Source organism: Peromyscus eremicus, chromosome 1 (assembly GCF_949786415.1).
Source record: "Peromyscus eremicus chromosome 1, PerEre_H2_v1, whole genome shotgun sequence".
Lineage (NCBI taxonomy): Eukaryota > Metazoa > Chordata > Mammalia > Rodentia > Cricetidae > Peromyscus > Peromyscus eremicus.
In genome coordinates, this window is record NC_081416.1 from 37323095 (window position 1) to 37347337 (window position 24243).

Sequence of the window (24243 nt, forward strand, 5' to 3'; positions counted from 1 at the left end):
TTATGCTTCTCCAAGTCAAATGAAGGAAAGCTTATGTCTGCTCCCTTCCAAGGGGACTTAATTTCACATTTGTCTGTTTTCAATTCTGCCCAGTCAGCAGGAGAAAGAAAGAGGCCAACGTGCCTCCAAGTTTCAGATGATCAAGTCCAGTGATTTTTCTTCTCTGTGGCCAGTGCTTCTAAATTTGGCTAGACTGCACAAGGGGTGAACCATTGTGATGACAGTATTATCAGGGCTGGGAGAGCAGTTTCTCTGCAGGACTGTTAGAAATGGGCTGTGTGCAATTCAGTCTAGGTTAGGCAGAGTGTGGAGGCACCGTGATTGACATCCCCAAGAGCCTCCTTGTAAAGTTGGAAAATTGAAACTACTTTTTGGATTCTCTGCAAGCCATCACCCGCTGTGTTGGAAACAAAACTCCCATTGGAGTGGGAAGAGTGTGTCCATCCCATGACCCCTCTCCATGAGATTTTCATGGGACATGTTCCATGGACCATGAGTGCACCCTGCATGTTGATGATGAACAGTGATGAGAGCTGTCGTTTAAATGGATTGGTGCCTTTGAGCTCCAGCTGCACTTTCCAGTGCATTCTGGGACCTAGAGCCTGGGAGACCATGGCCATTGATTAGTCACAGGCTTAGGACTTCCAAATAGAATGAGCATTACTTTGCACAGTGTCTATTAAGGGGATTTTAAAGAAGGTGTCTTATCCTTTGGGATTTAGATGCAATCCCTAAAATTGTGCTTTGAGCCTTCCTAATGGGTTTTGGGAGATTGCTAGTCACTAAGAGGCCTTATTGAGGAGGGAGTGCAGTGACTGAGTGAAAGGCCTTTAGCCTGAAAGCCACTGGGGATCTTCCTGGTTTGCATATGACTTGTTGGAAACAATTCAGAGAGAGTTACGTTTTTCCTATGAGTCTTGGCAACACAGGAATAATGTGGGATATATAGATTAAGAGCTCTCTGTTCTCGGGCTAATGTGTTCCTGTGACGGAGGTGCATCCACTGGCTGGCCATGAAACTGCTAATGTGCTCCATTCTCTGACCTGGAGAGTCAATTGACTAGGAATGAGTAAATAAAGTAGTGCTAATATATGTTACTTATGGATACCTCCTAAGCAATAGACACAATGCCTAGCACCCCTCTCTGCTTTATTCTCTACCACGAAATGAAGAAGGGACCATAAACGGCCCCTGTTTTACAGATGAAGTCACCGTGGCTTAGGGAGGCTCAGGCCACTGGCTAAAGTCACCTTGACCAAGCAAGGATTCGAACTCACTCTTGCTGGTTCTCCAACACCTGCTGCTGACGTTTCAGTGATGCCAGCAATCCATCATTATCCTTTTGTATGGAGATGGAATCAATTCCACGTACCCTGTAGGATGGTGTCCTGCAAACGCCATGGTACCAGGAGCTGACAGAACTAGCTCTAGTCTTGACACCCCTGCTCTGCAGTTCTGTTGACTTGGATGGACAGCTTTGCTTTTCTGCACCTCCATCTTCTTACCGGTGAGATGGATCCTCGCGGGCAGGTGACTGGTGGAGTTTCCGCCATTGTAATAGGTAATTACAGTTTCCGCCACTGTAATAGGTAATTACAGTTTCCGCCACTGTAATAGGTAATTACAGTTTCCACCACTGTAATAGGAGCTTGCTCTCACTAGCCTCACTTTTAGGGAGGAGCCAGAAGTTCATACTGTCATTCATTTATTCACCCAGCAAAGGTTTCCTTCATACCTTTCAGGAGGCAGGCCAGGAATACAGTGAAGAGAAGTTCTAGATGTAAGCCGTTTCCCTGTAGAGTTTGCAAGGCAGTGCTAAAAGGATGATTAGCCCGATCACGTTGTATGAGATATCAGTACTGCACTGTATCTTTCATATGGTTCATCTGTTACCACAACTCGACTTATCAAGACCCGTGGAGCCTACAGTGCAGAGGCATGAGGGCAGTGGTTGTCGCTGCATGGCCTTTCTGAACTCACAGCAGGCTCTGACCCTATTCCAGGCAGGTGAGCTTTGTTCACCCACTGATGAGCATCTGTATATTTCCAAACATTTATTTTTTTTAGCATAGAAAGACGAGTGTTTCTTAGTGAGCCTTCCTTTCTACCAAATGTGAAAGAGCTGAATAGCATTAGTTTGAGAAACTGACACAACAAATTGCGTCACGATTCTTTAGCACATTCTGGAGTCTATCCAGAAGGATGGAGATCCCCTGGTTTTACTTCATGGTCCTGCTATGTAAAGAAGATAAATCCTTGTCTTGGGCAGATGACGTGAAGATGGAGAGAATGCCACAACAGAATGAGAATTACGAGTGAGCAGATAGGAGCTCCTGAGATGCGGAGTGTGAGAAGACAGGATTGCACATCCGTGCCCCAGGTCCTAGGATGGATGGCCTCAGTGATCCCCTCACCACACGGTTCCTTTGCCTGCTTCCTTCTGGGACTGCTGTTGTCACTGTACTCTTCCAGTAGGCAGGAAGGCCGGAGGCTGTTGGAGCCAAGCTGCTCAGATTCAAACCTTCTTTTTGTTACTTAACAGCTGTGTGACCTCAAATGGGTGACTTCACTGCATCCCTTGTCTGTAAGAAAGGATTGTCAAATTGTAGAACTTAGGAAAGAGATGTATAAACTAGCAGAGAACAGTGCCTGGTTCTCCTGTTATCACAGAAGGGAGTTTACTCTGCTTGTAACGTCTGCTCTCATGGTCAGTGTGATGTTTACATATATACCTGTGTGGGTGTATATGCCATGTGCCATTTTGGGGTCCAGGGAGTGTATGTGCAAAGGCACATGCTAAATGTGCATGTTTCCTAAAAATGACCCAGAACCTCTTTGGACAAGTGGTCCTTTCTATTGGATGGCCACTATTCTGCTTTGCCAAGGACTTAGAAGCTTCTTAGGAGATGGGACTTCTCACATCCAAGTAACTGGGAAAGTCCTAGAATCAATCAGTCACTCCAAAACTGGCCAAGCCCTCACTTTTACAGATGCAAAGGACAGAAAGAAACCATAAGACTGGAGTGAGTATCACCCACATGACAAGGCCAGTGTTTCTCTTGAACTGGAAGGCAGTAGCTATTATCTTTGTCCCAACTTAAAGCAGAGGAGGCAGACTTGAACCCCTAAGCCAGCACGAGACTGCACTTCCTCCCCAAGCAGCCTCTCCCAGCCCTGGCTGCCTATGACACTCACTCAGGGGGCTATTTGAAAGGATTCCCAACGCCTGGTGTGACTGGTCCTATGGGGAAATGAACATGGGCGATTTTTAAAGTTCTCCAGTGACTGTAACTTGCCACCCAGGGTTGTGCTAGAGTTTAGTCCCAGTCTTGACAGCTCTGCTGGGCCAGATGCAAGTGCAGGATGCCCTGGATTGCCTAGCTGTATCAGGCATGAGTGCAGGATGCCCTGGATTGCCTAGCTGTATCAGGCATGAGTGCAGGACACTTTAGATCTCCTAGATATGCCAGGTAGGAGTGCAGGATGCACCTTGCTATGCCAGATGTGAGTGCAGGATGCTCTGGATCTCCTATCTGTGCCAGATGTGAGTGCAGGATGCCCTGGATCTCCTGTCTGTGTCAGGGGTGAATGCAGGATGCCCTGGATCCCCAAGCTGTGTCAGGGGTGAGTGCAGTATGTCCTGGATTTCCTAACTGACAGATCCAAGATTCCCGAGGTTTAGTTGTGCTGATTGGACCTGGTAGCAACATCTGTGTGTGATGCTTTATTGATTTGCTCATTTAAGGAAATTCCTTCTACTTTTCCTTTATTGCCTTCATTTATTTTTTTCCCTATCTCTTCTCCCCTCTGGTGAGTATAGTATGTGCATTGGTGACTGCTGACCCTGAGGAAATGATGATGATGATGATGTTGATGATGATGATGATGATGGTGTGTGCATGTATAATGTGGGGGGCATGTGTGTGGAGGTCAAAGACCAATTTTTGGACATTGCTTCTCCCCTTCCACTGTGGGTTCTAGGGATCACATTCAGGTCATCAGGCTTGTGTGGTAGATACTTTTACCCACTGAGACATCACACAGACCCAAGGAATGTGATTTTAAAGCTTGAAAATACTCCAGGTCTGATGTGAGTGGAGAAGGATCAGTGATATTTGTGACAAGAAAATAGATCCTGTTTGTGCCACCTTTTGCTGGAGTTTGGCAGCGAAGAACTGTGGCCCATTCAGGCATGATGGCTGTGGTGCAGGCTGGGCAGATGAAGGTGAGGTGCGCTTGGGTCAGGCTGGCTTGGATAGAGGAAGGAAAGCTGAGTGGTACTTTTAGACTTTTGAAATTGGGCCTAAATTCTCCTCACTTTGTCCCAACCGAATGGTAGGCTTTGGCTGTACGGCTAGCCAGCAGTTAGAGGAACCAAGCTTCAAAAACTGTACTGGTGTTACTCAGGACCCCAAAGGTGACGCCCGCCCCCAGCCACAAAAAGACAGGAAGGACATGGATAAGCATATTGCAGAGTGAAAGAAGCCTACCTCAAAAGGCTGCATACTGGCTGAATCCAACCACGTGACATTCTGAAACACACGTGTTTCACATCTGAATCTCTATGCATCACTGACAAATTTAAAAATTCAAGTTTTCTTTTCAAAGTAATGTGTACATGTTTATTTTAGAAATAAAGCAAGAGAAGAAAATCAACCAGAGTTCTGACATTTCAGAGCTGTATAAGCATTGTTAGTAGTTCTGTTATCCACCTGTGCCCACATGCGTTCATGTACTTCCCACAAGAATACACACAATATTATTTTTGTTAAACTAATGTTTCCATTTATTAAAATTGCATGAGCATCACTCTGTGTTACTGAAGAGTCTTGTTTAAGATCTTATCTATGCAAGAGGTTTGCCTTCGGCTTTTTCACAATTACTCTGTTGGTCAACAATTAATATTTATTCTTCCAAGTTTTCCCTCTAAGTTATCTCCATTAGTGAATGTCTGTTAAGAGTAAAGGCTAAGGAAGAGAACAGCAGAGTCCAGAGGCCACCAGCGTGTAGAGGCTTTTGGTCATTATTATCAACTACTGGACCAAACAGCCCTCATCTACGTTGGTGCTTTACTCTTGCTGGGAAAGTTCCTTTTTAAGGCAGGCTTTGCTAGTGTGGCAGTCTCCAAATGCTGTCCTACCCCATTGGCTTTTCCCTGACTACAGTAAGACTGAACATTGTTCAGATGTTTGCTGGCCATTGTTACTTTCCTCTAGTTTGGGATGTGGCTTATGGTGCTGTGTCCTCAAAAGAAAAGAGCGTGCCTTGCCTTTCCCACAGCTGTCTATTGGGGTTCCTCTCTTATTGAATCCTGGAAACATTTTACAATATTCAGTTCATTATTTATGTCCTATATCTCTATCTATCTATCTATCTATCTATCTATCTATCTATCTATCTATCTATCTATCTACCTTATAGTGTGTGTGTGTGTGTGTGTGTGTGTGTGTGTGTGTGTGTGTACATTTCCCCCTGTTTGTAGTAGGCTTTTGGGAAACTCCTTGCTTCTTTGTGCATTCATATTTCTATATAATGTACCTGACACTGATAGAGCATTGGGGTTCACTTGTCTTAAAGATATGTTAAAGGACTCCACCCCTGCTGAGCACTGTGATCATCCAAAGGCAACATCGAAATAATTGCAGCATCATTTCTTGTCTCTCTCACTTCTTCAATGAACTAGAGAGCCCAGCTAACTTCACTTGATCACTGGTCCCTTATGGTTCTTGGCAAATGTTACCTCTGTTGGCAAAGACGTTCAGGACAGCTCACAATTTACTGCGTGTTATTTGCAGATGACTGGGGTGGGTTTTATCCCTCTGAAAGAACTCTGTGTCTCCATGCCACTAAATTCTGACATCTTTCTTAAGGACTTCACAGCATCTAATGGTTCTATCTCTGGTAATGGGATCCAGCTGGAGATCTAAGGTATGCAAAGCTCTTGTTTTAGACAAAGGGGTATTTTTCTCCAGCCAGTAAGTAAAAGTGACTTTTTTTTCAGCTATAAAAGGACAAGAAGGATTGAGATGATTGCATTGGGCAGGGTGTCCTAGGCTTGTTGTTTGGGCAGCTGGCCATATTGCTATGCTCGAGTCTTCCAAATTTCTTCCATTTCTTGTAGCAGCATGAAGAGCTCACTGGCTGGGACAAGTCTCTTTATGGTGTGATGATTAATGCCCAGGGTCTTCTTAACCTGGAGCCAGCCACGGTGGGACATCCAACAGTGTGTTGGCAGACCATCGATCAGCATGTGTTAAGAACTGGAGATTAAAGATGTGACTCTTTTTCCTATTGGTTTAAGTTACTTTGCTGTCCTCTCTGGTTACATGTTTTTCTCCCCTAGAGAAAATATTTAACATTTAGTAATGTAGGTAGAAAACAATGGTAAATAGTCTGTAGTTTCAGTTTTAGTCCTTACAGATGTTTGACTTAACTGAGAAAACACTTTGTCTCATTTTCAAGGTTTTAAGAGCTCCGTGACATGAGTCTGCTTTGTTGATTTTTCAACACTTTAAAACCAAGAATGAGCTTGTCCATTCTCACTGCCGGATTGCCATAGGAAGTGGTCCACTTCTGACCCCAGTCTCATTTCCTAAGATGTTGCTATTGCTAGGTTGAGAAGAAGGAGAAAGAGAATTGTGTTAATAACAGAATGACTTGTTTTAAAACAAGTGTTGAGGATCAGCATTGTAGGCATCTTATGAGAATTACCTTCAGCCACCAGCCTCTGTGACATCTCAGTCACTTCTAAGTATGGAGATTTAGTTGATTAATCCCAGAAGAAGCCATAGGGTAGAAGCTGTTAACTGTTCTTGTAGTATAACCAAGTATAGCATACAGAAGTAGGTGGCTAAGATAGGATCTGAACACGCAAAATTGGTCTCTAGAATGTGCTTCCCTTCACTGCCTTTTAAAAGACATGGCCTTACTATGTTACCTGGGCTGACTTCGAACTCACAATGCTGCCCCACCTTATTGAGTAGCTGGGGATACAGGCAAGCACCACCATCCTAGTGCCTGCCCTTTGAACTTGATTAAATTGTTACAGGGTCACAAGATTGGTGATAGTACCATTATATTACAGATAAGAAATTGAGGCTTGGAAGGGTTAGCAACTTTTTTTTTTTTTGAGACAGGGTTTCTCTGTGCAGCCCTGGCCATCCTGGAACTCACTCTGTAGACCAGGCTGGCCTTGAACTCAAGAGATCCGCTTGCCTCTGCCTCCCAAGTGCTGAGATTAAAGGCATGCGCCACCACCACCTGACATGGGCTAGTAACTTTTAAATGCCGTTTCACACCTGGCAAGCAGCAAAGGTTTGCTGTGCTCCACATTTCAAAGCCTTCCTCATGCTTGTTCCACACTACAGCACATTCCTTCCAAGTCAGCACTTTGTCTACTCCAGAGAAAGCTGCCCAAGAGACAGATGTTAAGTGTATCTGCAACACACACTCCTGGACCTGCGTGGCACAGCAAACTCCCCATTCAGCCTGTATGAGTTATTTGTATTAGGGTCACAGTTAGAAATGGTTCTCTTTTCTGTATAAATAGCTGCAGGATTCAGCTTTTCAGTCATCCCTGCCTCTGGGACTTTGAGTTCGCTGTCCTTTGGATGGGATGCCTTCTCTAGATGTCTGTGTCCATTTCATCATCCTGCTCTCTCAGTCTCAGGTGTGATTAACTCACTGAACCTGACCTCACAGCTACATTAGTGTCCAGAGTTGCTGTAATGGTTCAACATGAGCTCAATGAAGAAAATGCCTTCTTAAGATCGGGCTGTAGGCAGGCCTGTGGGGCAATTTCTTAATTAGTGATTGATGGGAGAGGGCCCAGCCCATTGTGGGCGGGACCATCCCTGGGCTGGTGGCCCTGGGTTCTATAAGAAAGCAGGCTGGGCAAACCATGAGGAGCAAGCCAGTAAGCAGCACCCCTCCATGGCCTCTGCATCAGCTCCTGCCTCCAGGTTCCTGCCTTGCTTGAGTTCCTGTCCTGGCTCCTTTGATGAACTACAGTGAGGGTGGTTTGAGTGGTATAAATGGACTCTCATTAGTTCCAGAGCACTAAAGGCATCCAGCATGAAGGGGCTGCCAGGGCCTGCTTCCACTGAGACTATGGTGCAGCATCCCTTCTGGCTTCTTCAGGTTCAGGTGCCTCTGTGTATGTCTTAGGTCACAGCAGTATAATTCCAGGCTCTATTTCCCCTTTTCCATGTCTTTGGTTGTAAGAACACTGTCATTGGATTTAGGACCCAACTGGATATTCCAGGATGACTTTATTTCAAGATCCCTAACTTAATTATACCTGCAAAGACCATTTCCCCAAATAAATCCATATCCATAGGTTACAGAAGAATGTGTCTTTTGTACTAACCACAGCTTTTATTGCTGCCCTCTGGTGCCAGGGTCTACTCTAATTTCTTCAAAGCATTTGTCCATATTTGATGCATCATTATGTCATTTGGGTCTTCAATTTCTTCAACAATCTTGAGGATTTTATTATAGTTTTGTTATTTTACATTATTTGAATTTCATTTACATATTTTTAAAGAAAAAAACAAGTATATGATAATATGCCAATTCTGCACAGTGGGTAAAAATATACAGCCTTGTCGATAAAACTCCAAGTTGCTAAATGGTCTTGTTACATTTGCTTTTCCCCAGGAGAGAACCCTCACCAGAGTCTCTCTTTTTGCCTTAGGATCTGATCACCTCCGAGAGAAAGATGGCCTCTGGGCTGTCTTGGTCTGGCTGTCCATTATTGCTGCCCGGAAGCAGAGTGTGGAGGAAATTGTTAGAGATCATTGGGCCAAATATGGCCGCCACTACTACTGCAGGTGAGAATGAGCAGGGTCTCTGCATGTGTCTTGAGAACCACTCTTAGAGATGTTTTCTAAACCTTATGGGCTAGAATTTAAGAAGAAAGCATCTTTTAGAAACATCTGAGGGACTGGAAGGCTGGGGTTGATTGTTTGGGATTAGTATCAAAGGCTACTAAAATGAAAGGACAGATTTTACTTGCCCTGGTGACATCCTGCCCTAATCTTTTCATTGAAACTATAAGGTAAGTGGGTGGTCATGCTAAGAGGGTATCAAAATGCCAAGCTTTGAGAAATTCCTTGTGTTCCTGGGGAGCCGTGGGTCCCGCAGTCAAAGCAGACACATTACTTGTTTGTTCTATATGGATCTCTTAAAGAAGTGGGCAGACACAAAAGCTCACAATTTGATGCTTTTGAAATCTTCTCCCATCCTGGGTCTAATGTCCATACTAATGGTCAGAAGGATTCTGACGTGGCTGAGCCAGGACTCTGCATTTTCCACATGGCTCAGCAGCCCCAGATTTTTTACTAGAGGCTTACCCTGATGAAAAGAGACACAGTGGAGGGAAATATTATCTCTGAAGGAGGCAGATGAAAGAATGATTGGCCAGGACTCAGGGTAGTTGGTCTATCCCTTTCCTCTTGATGAAGTAAGAAAGTATAAGAACATTCCAAGGTTATGCCACCTAGGTGTGTGCCAGGTATGTGTACCTACTACCAAGCCATGCTTAGGGAAAGGGTGCTAGAAAAAAGAGTTGACCATGAGCAACTATGTGGGGAAAGGAGCCTCAGACTCTGCTAAAGGCAGAGGTTGTGACTCATTTTGCTTCGCTTGTGTGCAGTTATCAGCTTTGGGTATTCAGTTGAGTTTCAAGAGCTTGAGGGGCAAAGAGTTCTAGACTTTTCCCTTATATGGTGATTGTTTCTTCTTTTAAGAAGCATCTTAGATAAATATCAGAGAATAAGGGAGACCATGAGAGTGCTTATTAAACTCTAAGGGACTGCAATGTTCTGGGAAATATAGACAACAGCCATAATAGCTTTGATCCCTGGTTAGTTAAGAAGACTGGGAATGTGAAAATAAATAAACCAGCATATTATGCATTGAGCCATAAAACAGAAATTCTCAAGGTAGATAGGACCTTGTTTTGCTCATCAATATTTCTAACATGGGCCACATACCCCTGATTCTTGGGGAGTTTTATTTATGTATTTGCTTAAATTACATCCAAAGACTAATAGGCACATGAATTTCTTCTGTTGCATGAATATTTTATAAAGATTCCAACCTGACAAAAATATTTTGTGCCTGCTAGCTAGCTGAGTGATTACTCTGAGTCAGAGATACATTCCTTATAATTTGTGGAATGACTGTTTAGGTTCCTGCCTGTGTTTTGAAGAAATGGTGTGATGATAAGTGTATTTATAATATACTTCATGTTTTGTGGCCAAGAGCTTGTAATGTTAGTTGTCTTTTTCATAACAATACCATATTAGAGAATACTATGCAATGGAGACTTAATTTCTTGCAGGACATTCAACTGTATTACCAATTGCTGTCCAGAAAACTCACAGAGATTAAGAAGCGGGGGCACGGGGGCAGGCACAGTGAAGGACAGTCTCCTGTAATCCTAGCAAACAGCACATGGGGGAGGAGGGGAGGAGTTTTTGAAATAAGTGATTTCTAGCTGACAAGATTTCTTGGTAGGGAGGGAGGAGATGATAAAACAATTTCAGTGTCACTAATACTGAGACTGAAGTTGCAGTGAAGAAAGGTCTTCAAATTTTTTATTTTTTTGGTCTGGGTAAACTCCGGGAGCAATTCTCCACTTCCCATGAAAATGTGGTGCTGGCGGAGGCAGCTGGAGGAGCCCTTGGGCTGTAGAGGGAGGGAGGAGAAGAGAGGGTGTCAGGAGTCGCTTGTGCGAGCAGATGAACCCACTAGGTCTGGTGCTTGTACAAGATCTCAGCTTTAAACTCAGTGTGGGCTTCTTCTTTAGTAAACCTTCTCAAGTTTTGAATTTTTGCCTCCGATGTTCTCCTGTCTTGTCCATCTTCCTGCCCCTGTCTGCTGTGTCTTGGTCTAACTATTTATTTATAGACTTTTACTATGTATTGATTGATTGATAGAATCTTACTGTGGAGCTAGGCTGGCCTTGAACTTGTTTTTAATTCTCTTGCCTGAGCCTTCTGAGTGCTGGGATTACAAGTAAGAGCCATGCCTGGCTCCTAGATGGGTCCCCCACCCACCCCCAGAGTGTCTATCTCTAATAAGAACCCCACATCTGAACACATTTACCAAGTGTTCTAAGGACTTTCCTGTTACCTTGTTTCTGAAGCTGAGGAAGAAATGCCTGGTGTGGGAGGAAGAAGAGGATGTGCTTAGATGTGGTGTCGTTCCATGACCCCAACTTTGGCAAGTGTTCTGATATTTACTGACCGTCTTTAAACCTTTCAAGGTGATAAAAGTAGTAGCAACTACTCAGGGCTTCCATCCTTTGGCTCACCCTGAGCATTCTCTGTTCTGCAGAAGCCCGGATGTGAAGTCCTTCTGAAGCCATTGGGGCCCAGGGCTCCTCCCCTGGCTCCCTTTGTAGATAGTCAACCCCTCCATGGGATGCCAGTTGAATTTGGAGCCTATTAACTGATGTTTGGAGAGACACTTTCTTTATGTCAGTGACTAAGCAAAAAAAGCAAGCAACCAACCAACCAATGAACAGATTTTTTTTAAAGCTCTGATGCCTGGCATGTGCCAGCTGTGTGGTATGCATCATCTTATTTCAAACTCGAAAATAAACAGGGCAGGGATAATTTTTAGTCTTTCTTTTTTTCCTCCTGATCACCCCAAAGCTACTATTACATTTGATGCTTGTGGATAGGGAGACTTTTGGAATGGAGCACTTGTGACATTTCTTTCAAGTTCTCCAGGGATTTTTATAGTACATTCATTCACTTTCTTCCTCTCTCTTTGCTCCTGCTCCCCACCCCACCCCCACCCCATTGCTTCCTTATCCCAGATTACTTACATAGCATGCACTGTGCTCCAGAGACATCAGGGAATAAGAGAACTGAGGTCTGTGGCCTTTTGGACTCACATTCTGAAGGGCAAAGTCAGACTTGAAGTAAGCAAATAAGCCAGAGGGAATTCTCAAGACAATGCGGTAGAAAATGTGCAGGGAGTGACGGGCGAGGGGAGAAAGGGAAGCACCTTGAATGGATGGATGGCTGCTCAAGAGTGTCACTTTCAGAGATCTGAAGACGGAAAGAAAAGGATGAGCTAGTGCTTTGAGGGTACCAGGTGCAAAGAAATCTGAGAATGTACGAGATGGAGGGGCAAACAGCAAGAGCAGAGTGGCCAGGAGTGTCTGAGGTGTCACCGGGGACTGGAGTGGAGGCCGTGGTGGCTGGAGCAAGTGAACTAAATAGAGTGCAAAGTGGGACAAAGTCAGTTCAGATCATGCTAAGTAGGGCAGGGTTGGATCCCACAGTCTGTGCTTGGGTTTTTTTTTTTTTTCCCCTTAACATGACAGGAGTTTGGGGAGGGGCTTATAAGAAAGGAGCGACATAAGTTGAATTTCCAAGGCCACTGGCCACCATGTGGAGACTGCATTGTAAAGGCTGTGAGGAGAAAGTGAAACCTGTTCAAGATGCTTTTCTTTATCTCCTTTCCAGGGATCAGTCCACCCAGCTGCTGGTTCTCTGATTGGGTTTTTCTGTCCTCCCCACAACAGGTTTGACTATGAGGGACTGGAGCCCAAGGCGACCTATTACATCATGAGGGACCTGGAGGCTCTGGTTACAGACAAGTCCTTCATTGGCCAGCAGTTTGCTGTGGGGAGCCACATTTACAGTGTTGCAAAGACAGACAGCTTTGAATATGTGGACCCCGTGGATGGCACCGTGACCAAGAAACAGGTACTTGCTAGGGAATCACAGAAACAGGTGGATCAGGCAAAGCTGGTGGGCAGAGGGTGCAGAGCTGGAAAAATCTCGAGGGGTCGGCTTCTCCGTGCTCTTCGCTTTGAACAACAGAGTTCTCCATACAGGAAGAGGAAGCCCTCCATCAAGGTTACCTCCTTACTGGTGGAGGGTGGATTAGAACCTGGGCCTGTTAGTCCCATATTGTTTACACCTGGTAACTGATGAACCAAGACCTCAAACAGGAATAGGTCTCTCATTTCCTTCTTAAATGGTAGCAGCCTAACAGGTGCTTTTGTGTGGTGGCTATTCTTGGTGATAAATTCAGAGGAGTTCCTAGAGCAAAATATCCCTGTCGTCGGGATCTCCCAGTGTATGGGTACTTTATCTTCTATTACCTTATGTCATCAAGGAAACACAAGGGCTTAGATAAGTTCAGTGTCCCTGGGAGGGAAAGAAGAGTTGGAAAGTTTGCCCAGGAAGCCAAGTGGAAGATTCATGGCTGAATGCTAATCTCAGGCAAGTAGCAAAGCCAGCTGCAGCCAACTCCATTATTCTCCTGTCTTTGTGAACTGTGTGAGAAAAGTTGATGTCTCTACACTGATTTTTTTTTCCCTCTCGGTCTTGTGTATTTATTGGTTATGGCAAGTACTGACCCTTCTGGGAGCACATCATAGACGTTAACATTTACAGAGTACGTAATACAACCCAAGTAATGTTAAGAGTGGTTCAGTTTGTAAATCCCCGAGTTCTTGTCTTCTTACATATTGTTCATAAGTGAAGACCGTAACATGAGGCAGGTGCTGCAGGTGTTTGGGACTAGATAAGATGTGTTCCTGCTAGCCTAATTTAACTAGTATTTTCCCTGTCATCTTTGATGTGAAAGCGCCAGTACTGGGGTACTCCAAATCCTGGTACATTCTTTTTTATTCTCTTGGTATTACCTCCAGTTGGCTTAGTTTTATAGCTATTTTTTAAATCGCCATCAAAATATCAGTCCTTTGAGCTGGAGAGATGGCTCAGCAGTTAAGAGCATTTGCCATTACAGAGGACCGGGTTCAGTTATTAGCATCCACATGGCAGCTCACAACCATCTGAAACTCTAGTTCCAGTGGCTCTGATGCCCGCTTCTGGTTTCTGTGGGCACCAGACATACACGTGATACACAGACATACATGTAGGCAAAAACACTCACATACATTAAAAATGAAAACATGCACCAGGTGATGGTGGCACATGCCTTTAACTCCAGCACTTGGGAGAGAGAGGCAGGTGGATCTCTTTGAGTTCAAGGCCAGCCTGGTCTACAGAGTGAGTTCTAGCACAGCCAGGGCTACACAGAGAAACCCTGTCTCGAAAAACCAACCAACCAACCAACCAACAGATAAATAAATAAAAAATGAAAATAAGCAGTGCTTTATTCTAGAAGTCCTTAAGGTCAGCTGAGAAAGGCAAAAGTCAAGAAAGCAGTCAAGTTCTGGAAGACAGAGTAGAATCATGCCATTTGCTAGGTGGAACTCAGGGAAGTTCCTTGTTTTCTTAGCCCCACACTTTCTTCTCCATCCATAGAATACTCACTGCACACAGTTGTTTCAGAAATGGAACGAAATCAGATAGAAAGACGTATAAGTTTCCTTTCTAAGATAGACAAACGCACTAGTTTCCCCTTCGGTAGGGAGCACCCCACACAGTCTGTGGCTCATCGTCTCACCAAGGACAGTTCTTGCCAACCGGCCTCTCAGGAAATGACAACAGTGATCTGGCCGTCGGTGGTGACGGGAGTCGGGTGCTCACTTGACGGCTCTGCCTCCTTCTGTCCTGAATCCACATTTCCGGTTTTGTTTCACTTTCCCTCTGGACCAGCCTTCCCCATCCTCAAGGCTCACTTGCGTTTTGTTGCCATAAGATTCGAGAGGCTTGAAATATATACTTTCTAAAGTATGTTTCTGGGTCTACAGCTCTACCACCCTGGATTCCCCCCATCTTGTCTAAAGTATCCTTGTGAGGTTTGTGGTCTCTGGAGAAAGCTTGGGACCGTCTTTTCGGGGGACTGGTCTAGATACAGCTACATTAACGATGTTGTCTAGTCATGGGCAGCTTAGCTGTTGAGCTAATTCATTAGTTGTTTGATTCAACATTTCTCTACCTTATTTCTTTTCTGGGGCATTCAGTATTTGGATGCCATATTCTTTTTTTTTTTTTTTTTTTTGGTTTTTCAAGACAGGGTTTCTCTGTGTAGCTTTGCGCCTTTCCTGGAACTCACTCTGTAGACCAGGCTGGCCTTGAACTCACAGAGATCCGCCTGCCTCTGCCTCCCGAGTGCTGGGACTAAAGGCGTGCGCCACCACCGCCCGGCAGATGCCATATTCTTATATTCTTTATATTCTTTAGTCAGTTATATCAGGCCATTCTTCCCCTGGATCTCAGATTCTGATGTGGGGTTATTCCACTCTCCATTCCCTCCATAACCACAAATAGTAGTTCTCTTGAATATATTAATGCTTTCCTCCCTCCACTGTTCCACCTGAGCACAAATGTAGTTATAAATAGATCAGTGTCTCTATGACCTGCTCTTGGGAATTTCCTCGTAGAGAAGAAAAGAGACCGTCTCCTTTCCTTACATATCAGGGCCCTGTGAGTGACATCCCCATTTAAGGGCGGCTCTGAGCCCCACTGGAGCTTTTCTGCAGGCCTGGTTTTGCTTTAGTGAGGGTGATGAGGGACCAGTTAACACTGAGCTCGTGTATTGTCAGCTAATCAAAAGTGACTTCTTTGACACAGTTTGTTCAGTTGAGTGGGACTCAGCATAGAGGGACTGTATAGGTGGACTCAGCATAGAGGGACTGTATAGGTGTTATATAGGTGGACTCAGCATAGAGGGACTGTATAGGTACTGTATAGGTGGGACTCAGTGTCGTAGGGCTGTGCAACCTTTTGGTTTATCAGCAGAAACCAACATTTAACTCAAGGATCATTGAGTCTGAGGCATACATCAGATAATATTGTGCAAAATCAGCATACTTTCTGAGTTACAGACACCTAAAAGACATACTTAAGTTTAAATTAACTAGTATGTTTTCAAAATAGTCATAAAGTATTTTTGGGGTACTCACTAAGTAGATATTTATTGAAAGTCTACAAAATACATAATTTTGGTCTTTTGTGCATTTATTCATTGTGCAGTTTTCTAAACATAAATATATAATGGCTTTGTGGTCCTATAACCTACACACTGTACAATTTGTTTATTTTCAATGGTTTTTACATTGGCAAAGTAATGCAGTCACCACCTCACTAACTTTTAGAACCTTTTTATCACACTGCAGTGCGACCTTGCTCATTTTAGCTGCCATCTCCCTTCCAACACCCCTCCAGCCTCCAGGTCCTGGCAGCCAGTGACCTACTTCTGTGTCTTTGGATTTGTCTATTCTGGACATGGCCTCTAGATGGAATCACGTGCGGTCTTTGTGGTTTGACCATTCTCACTTGGTGGACCATTTCCGTGGCCTAACGTATTGTGCTGCACACTAGCACTTCCTTCCTTTGTTGACGGAGGTCTCCTCCATTGTCGATGCCACACTTTGTTGTTTTCCGTTTGTCCATTGATGGTTTCCACTTCTCAGTGCAGTTTCCATTGTTGACTCTTGGAATGAACCGGGGGTGGATGTTTACATGCAGTGGTTGTGCAGACATTGGTTGTAGCACTCTTGATCTTCAACTAGAGTGGAGTTGTTGGGCTAAACCTCAAAGGTACTGTCATTCAGTCATCAAACCCAGTTCTACCACTTTACATTCTTGCCAGCAGTATGTGACGGGTCCAGCTTCCCACACCTTTGCTAACATTTATTACTATATCTTTTTGATATTCAAATACTGTTGTTTTTAAACAGCCAAGCACAGCTCCCCCCCCCCCGTCTCTCTGTTCCCCCCCCCACACACACACACACAAATTCTGGCACTCAGGAAGCTGAGGATCATGATTCTGAGGTCATGCAAGCTAAACCATATAATGAGACCTTGCCCCCCACCCCCCACAAAAACAAAACAAAACAAAACCCGGAAATGTTATAACCATAAGGGAAAACAAAACAGCAGTATTCCAAACACACAGATACTCCTGCAGTTGTGCATGTGCTACAGAAGGCAGCTCACGGTCCTCTTCAGCATCTTGTTCTTCCTCAGCATCATGTGGTCCTCTTTGGCACCCCATTCCTCTTCAGCACTCTGTTGTTTGAAATTAGACAGACACAGATTTGAAGACTGTTGTTGTCACTGTCCATCTTTGACTTTGGGCTGAACTTCAACTTAATCAGCATGTGTGGTAATAGAGGATGCTTGAGGAAAATAAAAATTCTATAGAGCTCCCCGTGCAGGGGGTGGTAGCTAATCCACACTCAAGAAATATTAGTTTCTTCTCTTTCTCCAAAATCCTTAACTTGACCATCAGAGTGAGCAGAGGATACATCATTTCCCCTTTTTCTGTCTTTCCGTCCCCATTACTCCCGGAGGTATGTGTGTTCCTACAGACATGCATGCATATGCATGAACAGGTATGTGGTTTGAAAATGATGGATGGTGTGTACTAGCATTAGAAAACATTATGCTAAGTCTGTGTTTTATCCTAGCCTTCAGATATTTCGCAGTGAAATTTGAGGCTCAGATGAGTGACCCCATGGTAGTGGGCAGTTCCTAGTTACCTCTTATTTGGTCTAAATTCCACTTAACTAGAGGAGAGAAGTAGATAATGAACATGGCTCCCAGCAATACCTTTTATACAAAAGTTTTACTGTTTATTTGATGCAAAAATTGTCTGTTTTTTCTTTCTTTCTCTTTCTATCTTTCTTTCTCTATCTTTCTTTCTTTCCTTCCTTCTTTCCTTTCTTTCTTCCTTCCTTCCTCCCTCCCTCTCTCCTTTCTTTTCTTTCTTTCTTTCCTTTCTTTCTTTCTTTCTTTCTTTCTTTCTTTCTTTCTTTCTTTCTTTCTTTCTTTCTTTCTTTCTTTCAAGACATTGCTTCTCTGTAACAGCCCTGGCTGTCCTGGAACTCACTTTGTAGACCAGGCTAGCCTCGAACTCACAGAGAGCTGCCTGTCTCTGCCTCCTGAGTGCTGGGATTAAAGGTGTGTGCCATGACGCCCAGCTGCAGAAATTGTGTGTAAGCACAGCAGTCTGCTTTGAAGTAGCCTATGCCTCATGGCATGGCTAGGAAGTCCATGGGCAACTTTGAAGTGTGCGGTAAGGAAGTCTAAAGATTAACATATTTCTTCCATCTTTACAAGAGTCAAAAATTTAAGTTCTCATTTCTGACTTGATTTCCCTTCCAGTTGCTGTGACAAAATACCCTAACAATGAGAACTTAGGGGACAAAGGATTTGTTTGGTTCACAGTTCCAGGTTATAGCAGAGATGTCACAGCATAGAAGCTTGAGGGAGCTGATCTCATCACACCAGTAGTCAGCAGGGGAGAGCCAGGAATACATGCATGCCAGTGCTCTGCCTGCTTTCTCCCCCGCCTAGCAAGTACCATCACCTGCAATGGGTGGGTCTTCCCATCTCCATGTATATCATTAAGATAACCTCCCCAGACTTGCCCGTAGACTGGCAATCTAGACAGCCCCTCATGGGGACTCTCTTCTGGGTGATTCTAGGTTGCATGAAGTTGATAATTAAAACTATTACAACATACAAAGTCAAATGTCTCACAGTGGCATTTTTATGCATATATATCACATATTTTGTTCTCACTCGTCCTCTGCTTCTGCCTCTCCAGCTTCTCTGTGTGTCCTTCCTGTTCTTTTCCCAAATGGTCCTTTCTTCTGTTTTCATGTTACATACATTCCATTATCCTCTCTTGTTCCCCCTCTCCAAAACCGCTTCAGACGTCTTCCTCCTCTCTCAGAGACCTCTTTCAAATCCTCTCTCTCACACAAATTTAAATCTAGACTTCACATGTCAGAGGAAACATGGGAAACTTGTCTACATCTGGCTTATTCCACTCAGCAGAGTGACCTCCAGTTCTAGCCATTCTCCTGCAGATGTAATAACTTCATTTTTATTTACAGTTGAAAGAAATTTCATTGTGTACATATACCACATTTTATTTAGCCATTTATCTGTTAATGGACATCTAGGCTAGTTCCATATCTGGCCTGATATATATATATCAATAAATATAGGTATAAAAGTATCTCTGGGGTATGATGGTTTAGGATCCTGCAGGTACATATACCTAGGATTTCTAAACTGACCAAATGGTAGTTCTGATTTTGGTTCTTTGGGGGAAATTTTCATGCTATTTCCATAGTGGATGTTCCAGTTTACACTCTTACCAGCAATGAATAAGGCATTCTCTTCCTTCACATTCTCACCAAAATCAATCAATATTTTTTTTTTGAAACTGGGTCTCACACTGTAGCTCAGGCTGTCCTGGAACTCACTATATATCCTAGGCTGGTTTTGAACTTGCTGACTGAGTCAACCGCCTAGCTTTCTGCTTCCTTTTTTTTTAAAGAGTTTTTTTTTTTTTAGAATTTCATACTTATATACTGTATTTATATCTTTTCCCCAGTCTTTCCCCTCTCCAGCTCCTCCCATGTCTCATGTCTCCCCAAATTCATGACCTCCTCTTCTTTAAGTGTTGTTGTTACATATATCTGTATGTGTGTAATATAATAAATGTGATGAGTCTATTTAGTGTTGCTCATATGTACATCGTTTAGGGCTGACCACTTGGGATTGGATAACCTATCGGGGTCTGGTCCCTGGGCAAAGAGTGATTATTCTCTTCATAGCCATTAATTGTCTGTAGCTCTCCATCCAAAGATGGGACCTTGTAGGATTTCTCCATCTACTTTGGGAAGTTGGCTGGTGTTATCATTGTACAGGTGTTGTCAAGGTGACCACATTGTCAAGATTTCACAGGGTATGACTCTCTGTGATATACAGAAGACACATGTTGATCCTACATGTTGATCTCACGTCTTTCTGCCCCCTCTTAATGATATTCCCTGAGCCTTAGGTATGAGGACTCTGCTATAGATGTATCAGTTGGGGATGGGTCCCCACAGTCAGTTCTTCTCTTCATTTCAACCAGTTGTGGATTTTTCTAATGGTCTCTGTCCACAGGAAAAAAAAGTGTCTTTGATGAGTGGGGAGGGGTCAGCTGCACTTGTGGATATGAGGATAAGCATTTGGAATGCAGCTGGGAATGATACTGGTGTAGGAAAGTGGCAGTAGTATGTTCTCCTCTAAGATCCATGACTTCACCAGTTACAGTTAGTTGGCTAGGTTTACACTACCAGGCATGAATTCCTTCATATTGAGTGGACCTTCAATCCAATGAGGTGATCTTCTGCCTTCTTGATGAGTTATCTTATTTGTGCTCCCTATGATATCCTATCTGAGAAAATAAGAATAATTAATAAATGGCTACATCATATAGTCACTGGGAAAATTAAATACTACCTGTGAATTCCTGCCACAAAAGGACCATTAGTAAATGATTAACTAAGCTGACTTAAGCAACCTTGAGAGCACCAGGGATGTCCCAGTCATTGAGCATTTTACTGCCTTGACCCCCAACACTCTAACAACTGAAACAAAAATACCATCCTGGGCCGGGCGGTGGTGGCGCACGCCTTTAATCCCAGCACTCGGGAGGCAGAGCCAGGCGGATCTCTGTGAGTTCGAGGCCAGCCTGGACTACCAAGTGAGTTCCAGGAAAGGCGCAAAGCTACACAGAGAAACCCTGTCTCGAAAAACCAAAAAAAAAAAAAAAAAAAAAAAAAAAAAAAAAAAAAAAGACCATCCTGGGATGGAGAGATCTGGGCATTTGGTGAGCCACATCGAGTAAGAAAAGCAAAGGAAAAGTAGACTTGTCGGGGTGTGTTGAGTCATCGCTTAGTGATTCGACTCACATACTCCCTCCCCACTGCCCCCCCAACACATACGATCTGAATGAGAAGAGGAATGGTTCTTTATGGCAGCTTAGTCCTCCCTTTTTGTCCTTAATTTGAGGTCAGAGTCAGGAAACAGATAACCGGGAAAAAGCCATCCCACATGCATCTCTAGAGATAAAGTAGAAATGCTTTTCCAACCAAATTGAAGCTAAAATCCTGTTGTGATGATAAGTCCCTGGCCAGCCCCATGGCCGAGGAAACATCTAGGGAAGTCTGTCCTGCCTGAAACCCTGCAAGGGTCATGCCAGAGGCAAGAAGGAAGCCCTGAAGCATTCCACCCCAACTTGAATTCCAAGGGCCTCCTCAATCCTGTGTGGCTTTCCAGACTTCATGGGATTTGCTAGGACCTCTTTTAAGGTGCTGGCTATTTATTCTATTTGGAACCAAGCGTCTATTGGATTTAGAAATCACAATTTAATAAGGCATGGTGCCACTGAAGTTCTTCCATGTTCTTTTAGGGGATCTGTCCCTGTTTATTCTCAGGTAAAACTGAGTCACAGGAGTGACTAATGCTGCTTTCTTCAAGTATGAGTGAGAAAAATGAGCAATAGTTACAATGTGAGTAGGGGAGTCATTTGATCAAATCACTGAGTAGTTTAAGATGTTCCCCGTGCATGCCCTGTAATAAGGTAAGGGGAAGTTTGGCAAGCCCCGAGTTTATTGTGCAGGCATCCAGAATGCTGTTGACATCCAGGATGCCATTGGTGCTAGGCCTCTCTTCCTTTTACCAAACATCCCAAGGAAGGTTTTAGTACCAAGTGTCCTGCTGTGACCTCATTTTGTCTACCTGGAGCCTCAGTCCTGTGCACTCGTAGTGTCTACAGCTATGAGACTCTTCCAGTGCTAACAGTAGAAAATTTTAGTCTTGCTCCTGTGAATGAAGGACAGTGGGGAAAGGTGACCACACACACTGAGAGCTGGCATATTGCCACCATGGTGGCCTCAACCCAGAGCTGTAACCTGTAACATGAAAATTTGTTTTTAAATGAGAAAACCTGATACTTCAGGAACACAATTTAAGCAACTGAGACTTCCTTTTTCTACTTACCTACCCAAATCTTCTGTATTTCCATTTAGCAGGCTCAAAAGTCAGAAAATCCTACCAGTGAGGAAATAATTTGCAAGTAGCAGTTCAGCTGATATTTAAAGCTTTGTGTAAATTTGCACCAGCGAGCTAATAAGGAAAGCCAAATCCAATCTGCTTATGTGTAACTCTGAGCATGTTAATGCTTCAAGGTATGCAGGCTGCACAGAAACAGTTGGATGTTCTCCTCAACCTGGGAGAAAGAAATTCATTCAGAGGAAAGCCTACTGTGAAGATCACTCATTTTTAGACTTGTTATTTTAACACACAGGGACCAGGTCTGTCCTTTTTTAATTTCAGTATTTAGAAACAATAAAGAATGTAAATTGGCAGTCTGGAAATCACATTTCAGTTCTGGGATGTGGTGCTGGACTTTGTCCCTAGATGCCACCCTCTCCACCCCACACCCAGAGTTTCCTGAGCCCCCAGCATCTATTACATGATACAAAGGCCACTGGATGGTGTTAGCTGAGGACACTGGAGCTCCAAAGCCCAGGGCTTCTCTATCCAGGGATAACTGGTCAACCTTCAGCTTCACCTGTCAACTTCAATCACATCATTATCAGTGAACCACCTGAGAGACTAGAACAGTGACAGCGACCATTGCTCTATCATGTGCCATTTACTAGAGTGTGGTTTGTGCAACTGGAAGCAGAATGTTGGAAATGATTCAGTTGGACTGGTGAGCCACCAATAAAGTTTATTTAAGTCTGAAAGTTGGCACTCAGATGTAGTAATCCTTCTGTGTGGAGTAACAGAAGTGTGTAGTTACCATAATAGGTATTGAGTGGTATTGAAAAACAATCCCAGTGATAAATATGAATTCCTGTCCTAACTTAGGAAACTATGGAGAAGGTAGTTTGAATTGATTATTTCATGTTCTTACCCATTGGATGAGTATTTACCACACAGTTGCTATATGCCACTCAGTCCTCTGGTCCTGAGAACCCAGCAGTGTACAGGGCAGCTGTGATTCCTGCCCTCTGCTTAATGACAGTTTAGCTGGAGAGGTAACTTGATGTTAAATTTGAAATTATTGTAGAATTTATTGAACAGTATTATGGAGAAAGAACTCAGTTGGGCATGCATATCAGAGGAACTAATGTAGACCAGGATTCTAGAAAGCTCTTCAGAGGGAGGTGACAGTTAAGCCATGCTCAGGAGAGTAAGCAGGAGCTGGCCCAGGTAAGATCATTGCATCACACTCTGTAACTTTCTTCAACTGAATGTAATTATATGAATGTTTAGTTTTCTTGCTAATGAGATTGATTCTCGACAATCTCATGGGGTATTATGATGCCTACAGTTATATTTCTGGACTTCAACACTTCTGACACACTTGTAGTCATGGCAAATGAAAACAACTTAGCTATCTGCTTTGCTAAACATGCCTCTTAGTGGAACATTCTTGAAAGCTATTGGAAAAAAAATATTTTCTAGTATCCAGTTTCCCTGAAGTTTTCCTATTTGTTTTTCAAGGACCAAACACATATTCAGTTCTTTATAATTATCTACTTGTTACTGCTATGAAAATAGAGTGATGAGAACATGGTTTCTTGCTAGTTGGGAGACCCTATTCTGCTTCTAGAGAGTTCAGTTACAATGAATTAACCTCTCCTGGAAAAAGTTGTTAGGTTTAGGGCTGTCTTCCAAACTGTGAGGAGACACATCTAAGTGTTCTTCAGTCATAGGCACTTCTTACTGAAATGCTAATGTCTCTGTACAGTCAAGAGGGTCACCCAAACCAGGAAATGTTAGTGCAAAAGGCAAGGCCGCACACTCTCACAGGAACTAAGGGAGGAAGTGCTACTATGGCTGGGGAGGTGTTTCTGAATCCAAAGTCTTCCAGACTCGGCCAGTGTGGTGCTGGGTGAACAGGGATGAGCAATAACTCTAACCAAGAAATGGATAAATGTGTGTGATCTGTTTCCACTGGCCCACATTTGATGGTTAAGATTTTGATGAGGAAAACACAAGCAGCTTCTCATCGCTTGAGGTAGTATTTGCTAGATTGGTGCTTTGAGAGAGCATCTAAGGAGCCATTTGGCTTTGATTTTCCCCAGGTAATTCTTTCACTCTTTCTAATTGTTGGACCCAACAGTGCTTGTTTGTTATTTTTAAAAAATCCTCAATGAGAATAGTCCCCATAGGCTTATTATTTGAATACTTTGTCTGTAGTGGTGAAACTGTTTGGGAAGGACTAGAAGGTGTGGCTTTGTTGGAGGTATGTCACTGGAGATGGGCTTTGAGACTTCATAGGTCCATAAGCTCGCTCTCTCTCTCTCTCTCTCTCTCTCTCTCTCTCTCTCTCTCTCTCTCTCTCTCTCATGCTTGTGGATCAGATATAAGCAGGTACTGCTCCAGTTCCATGCCTTCTTGCCTATTGCCATAATGCTCATGTACTCTAACCTTCTAGAACCTTGAGGCCCCTACCTAAATGCTTTCTTTTATAAGTTACCTTGGTCATGATGT

At 43.6% G+C, this 24243-nt stretch overlaps 1 protein-coding gene across 1 annotated transcript in view; it reads left to right on the forward strand.

Annotated features, from left to right (window-relative positions):
* The window catches only part of Pgm5 (phosphoglucomutase 5), a 172220-nt gene that overhangs the window by 115651 nt on the left and 32326 nt on the right, over positions 1-24243 (forward strand). Inside the window, exons 8-9 of the mRNA XM_059259492.1 lie at positions 8697-8832; positions 12546-12729. Coding sequence (XP_059115475.1) covers positions 8697-8832; positions 12546-12729 — 320 coding nt within the window. The remainder of the gene's footprint in view (positions 1-8696; positions 8833-12545; positions 12730-24243) is intronic.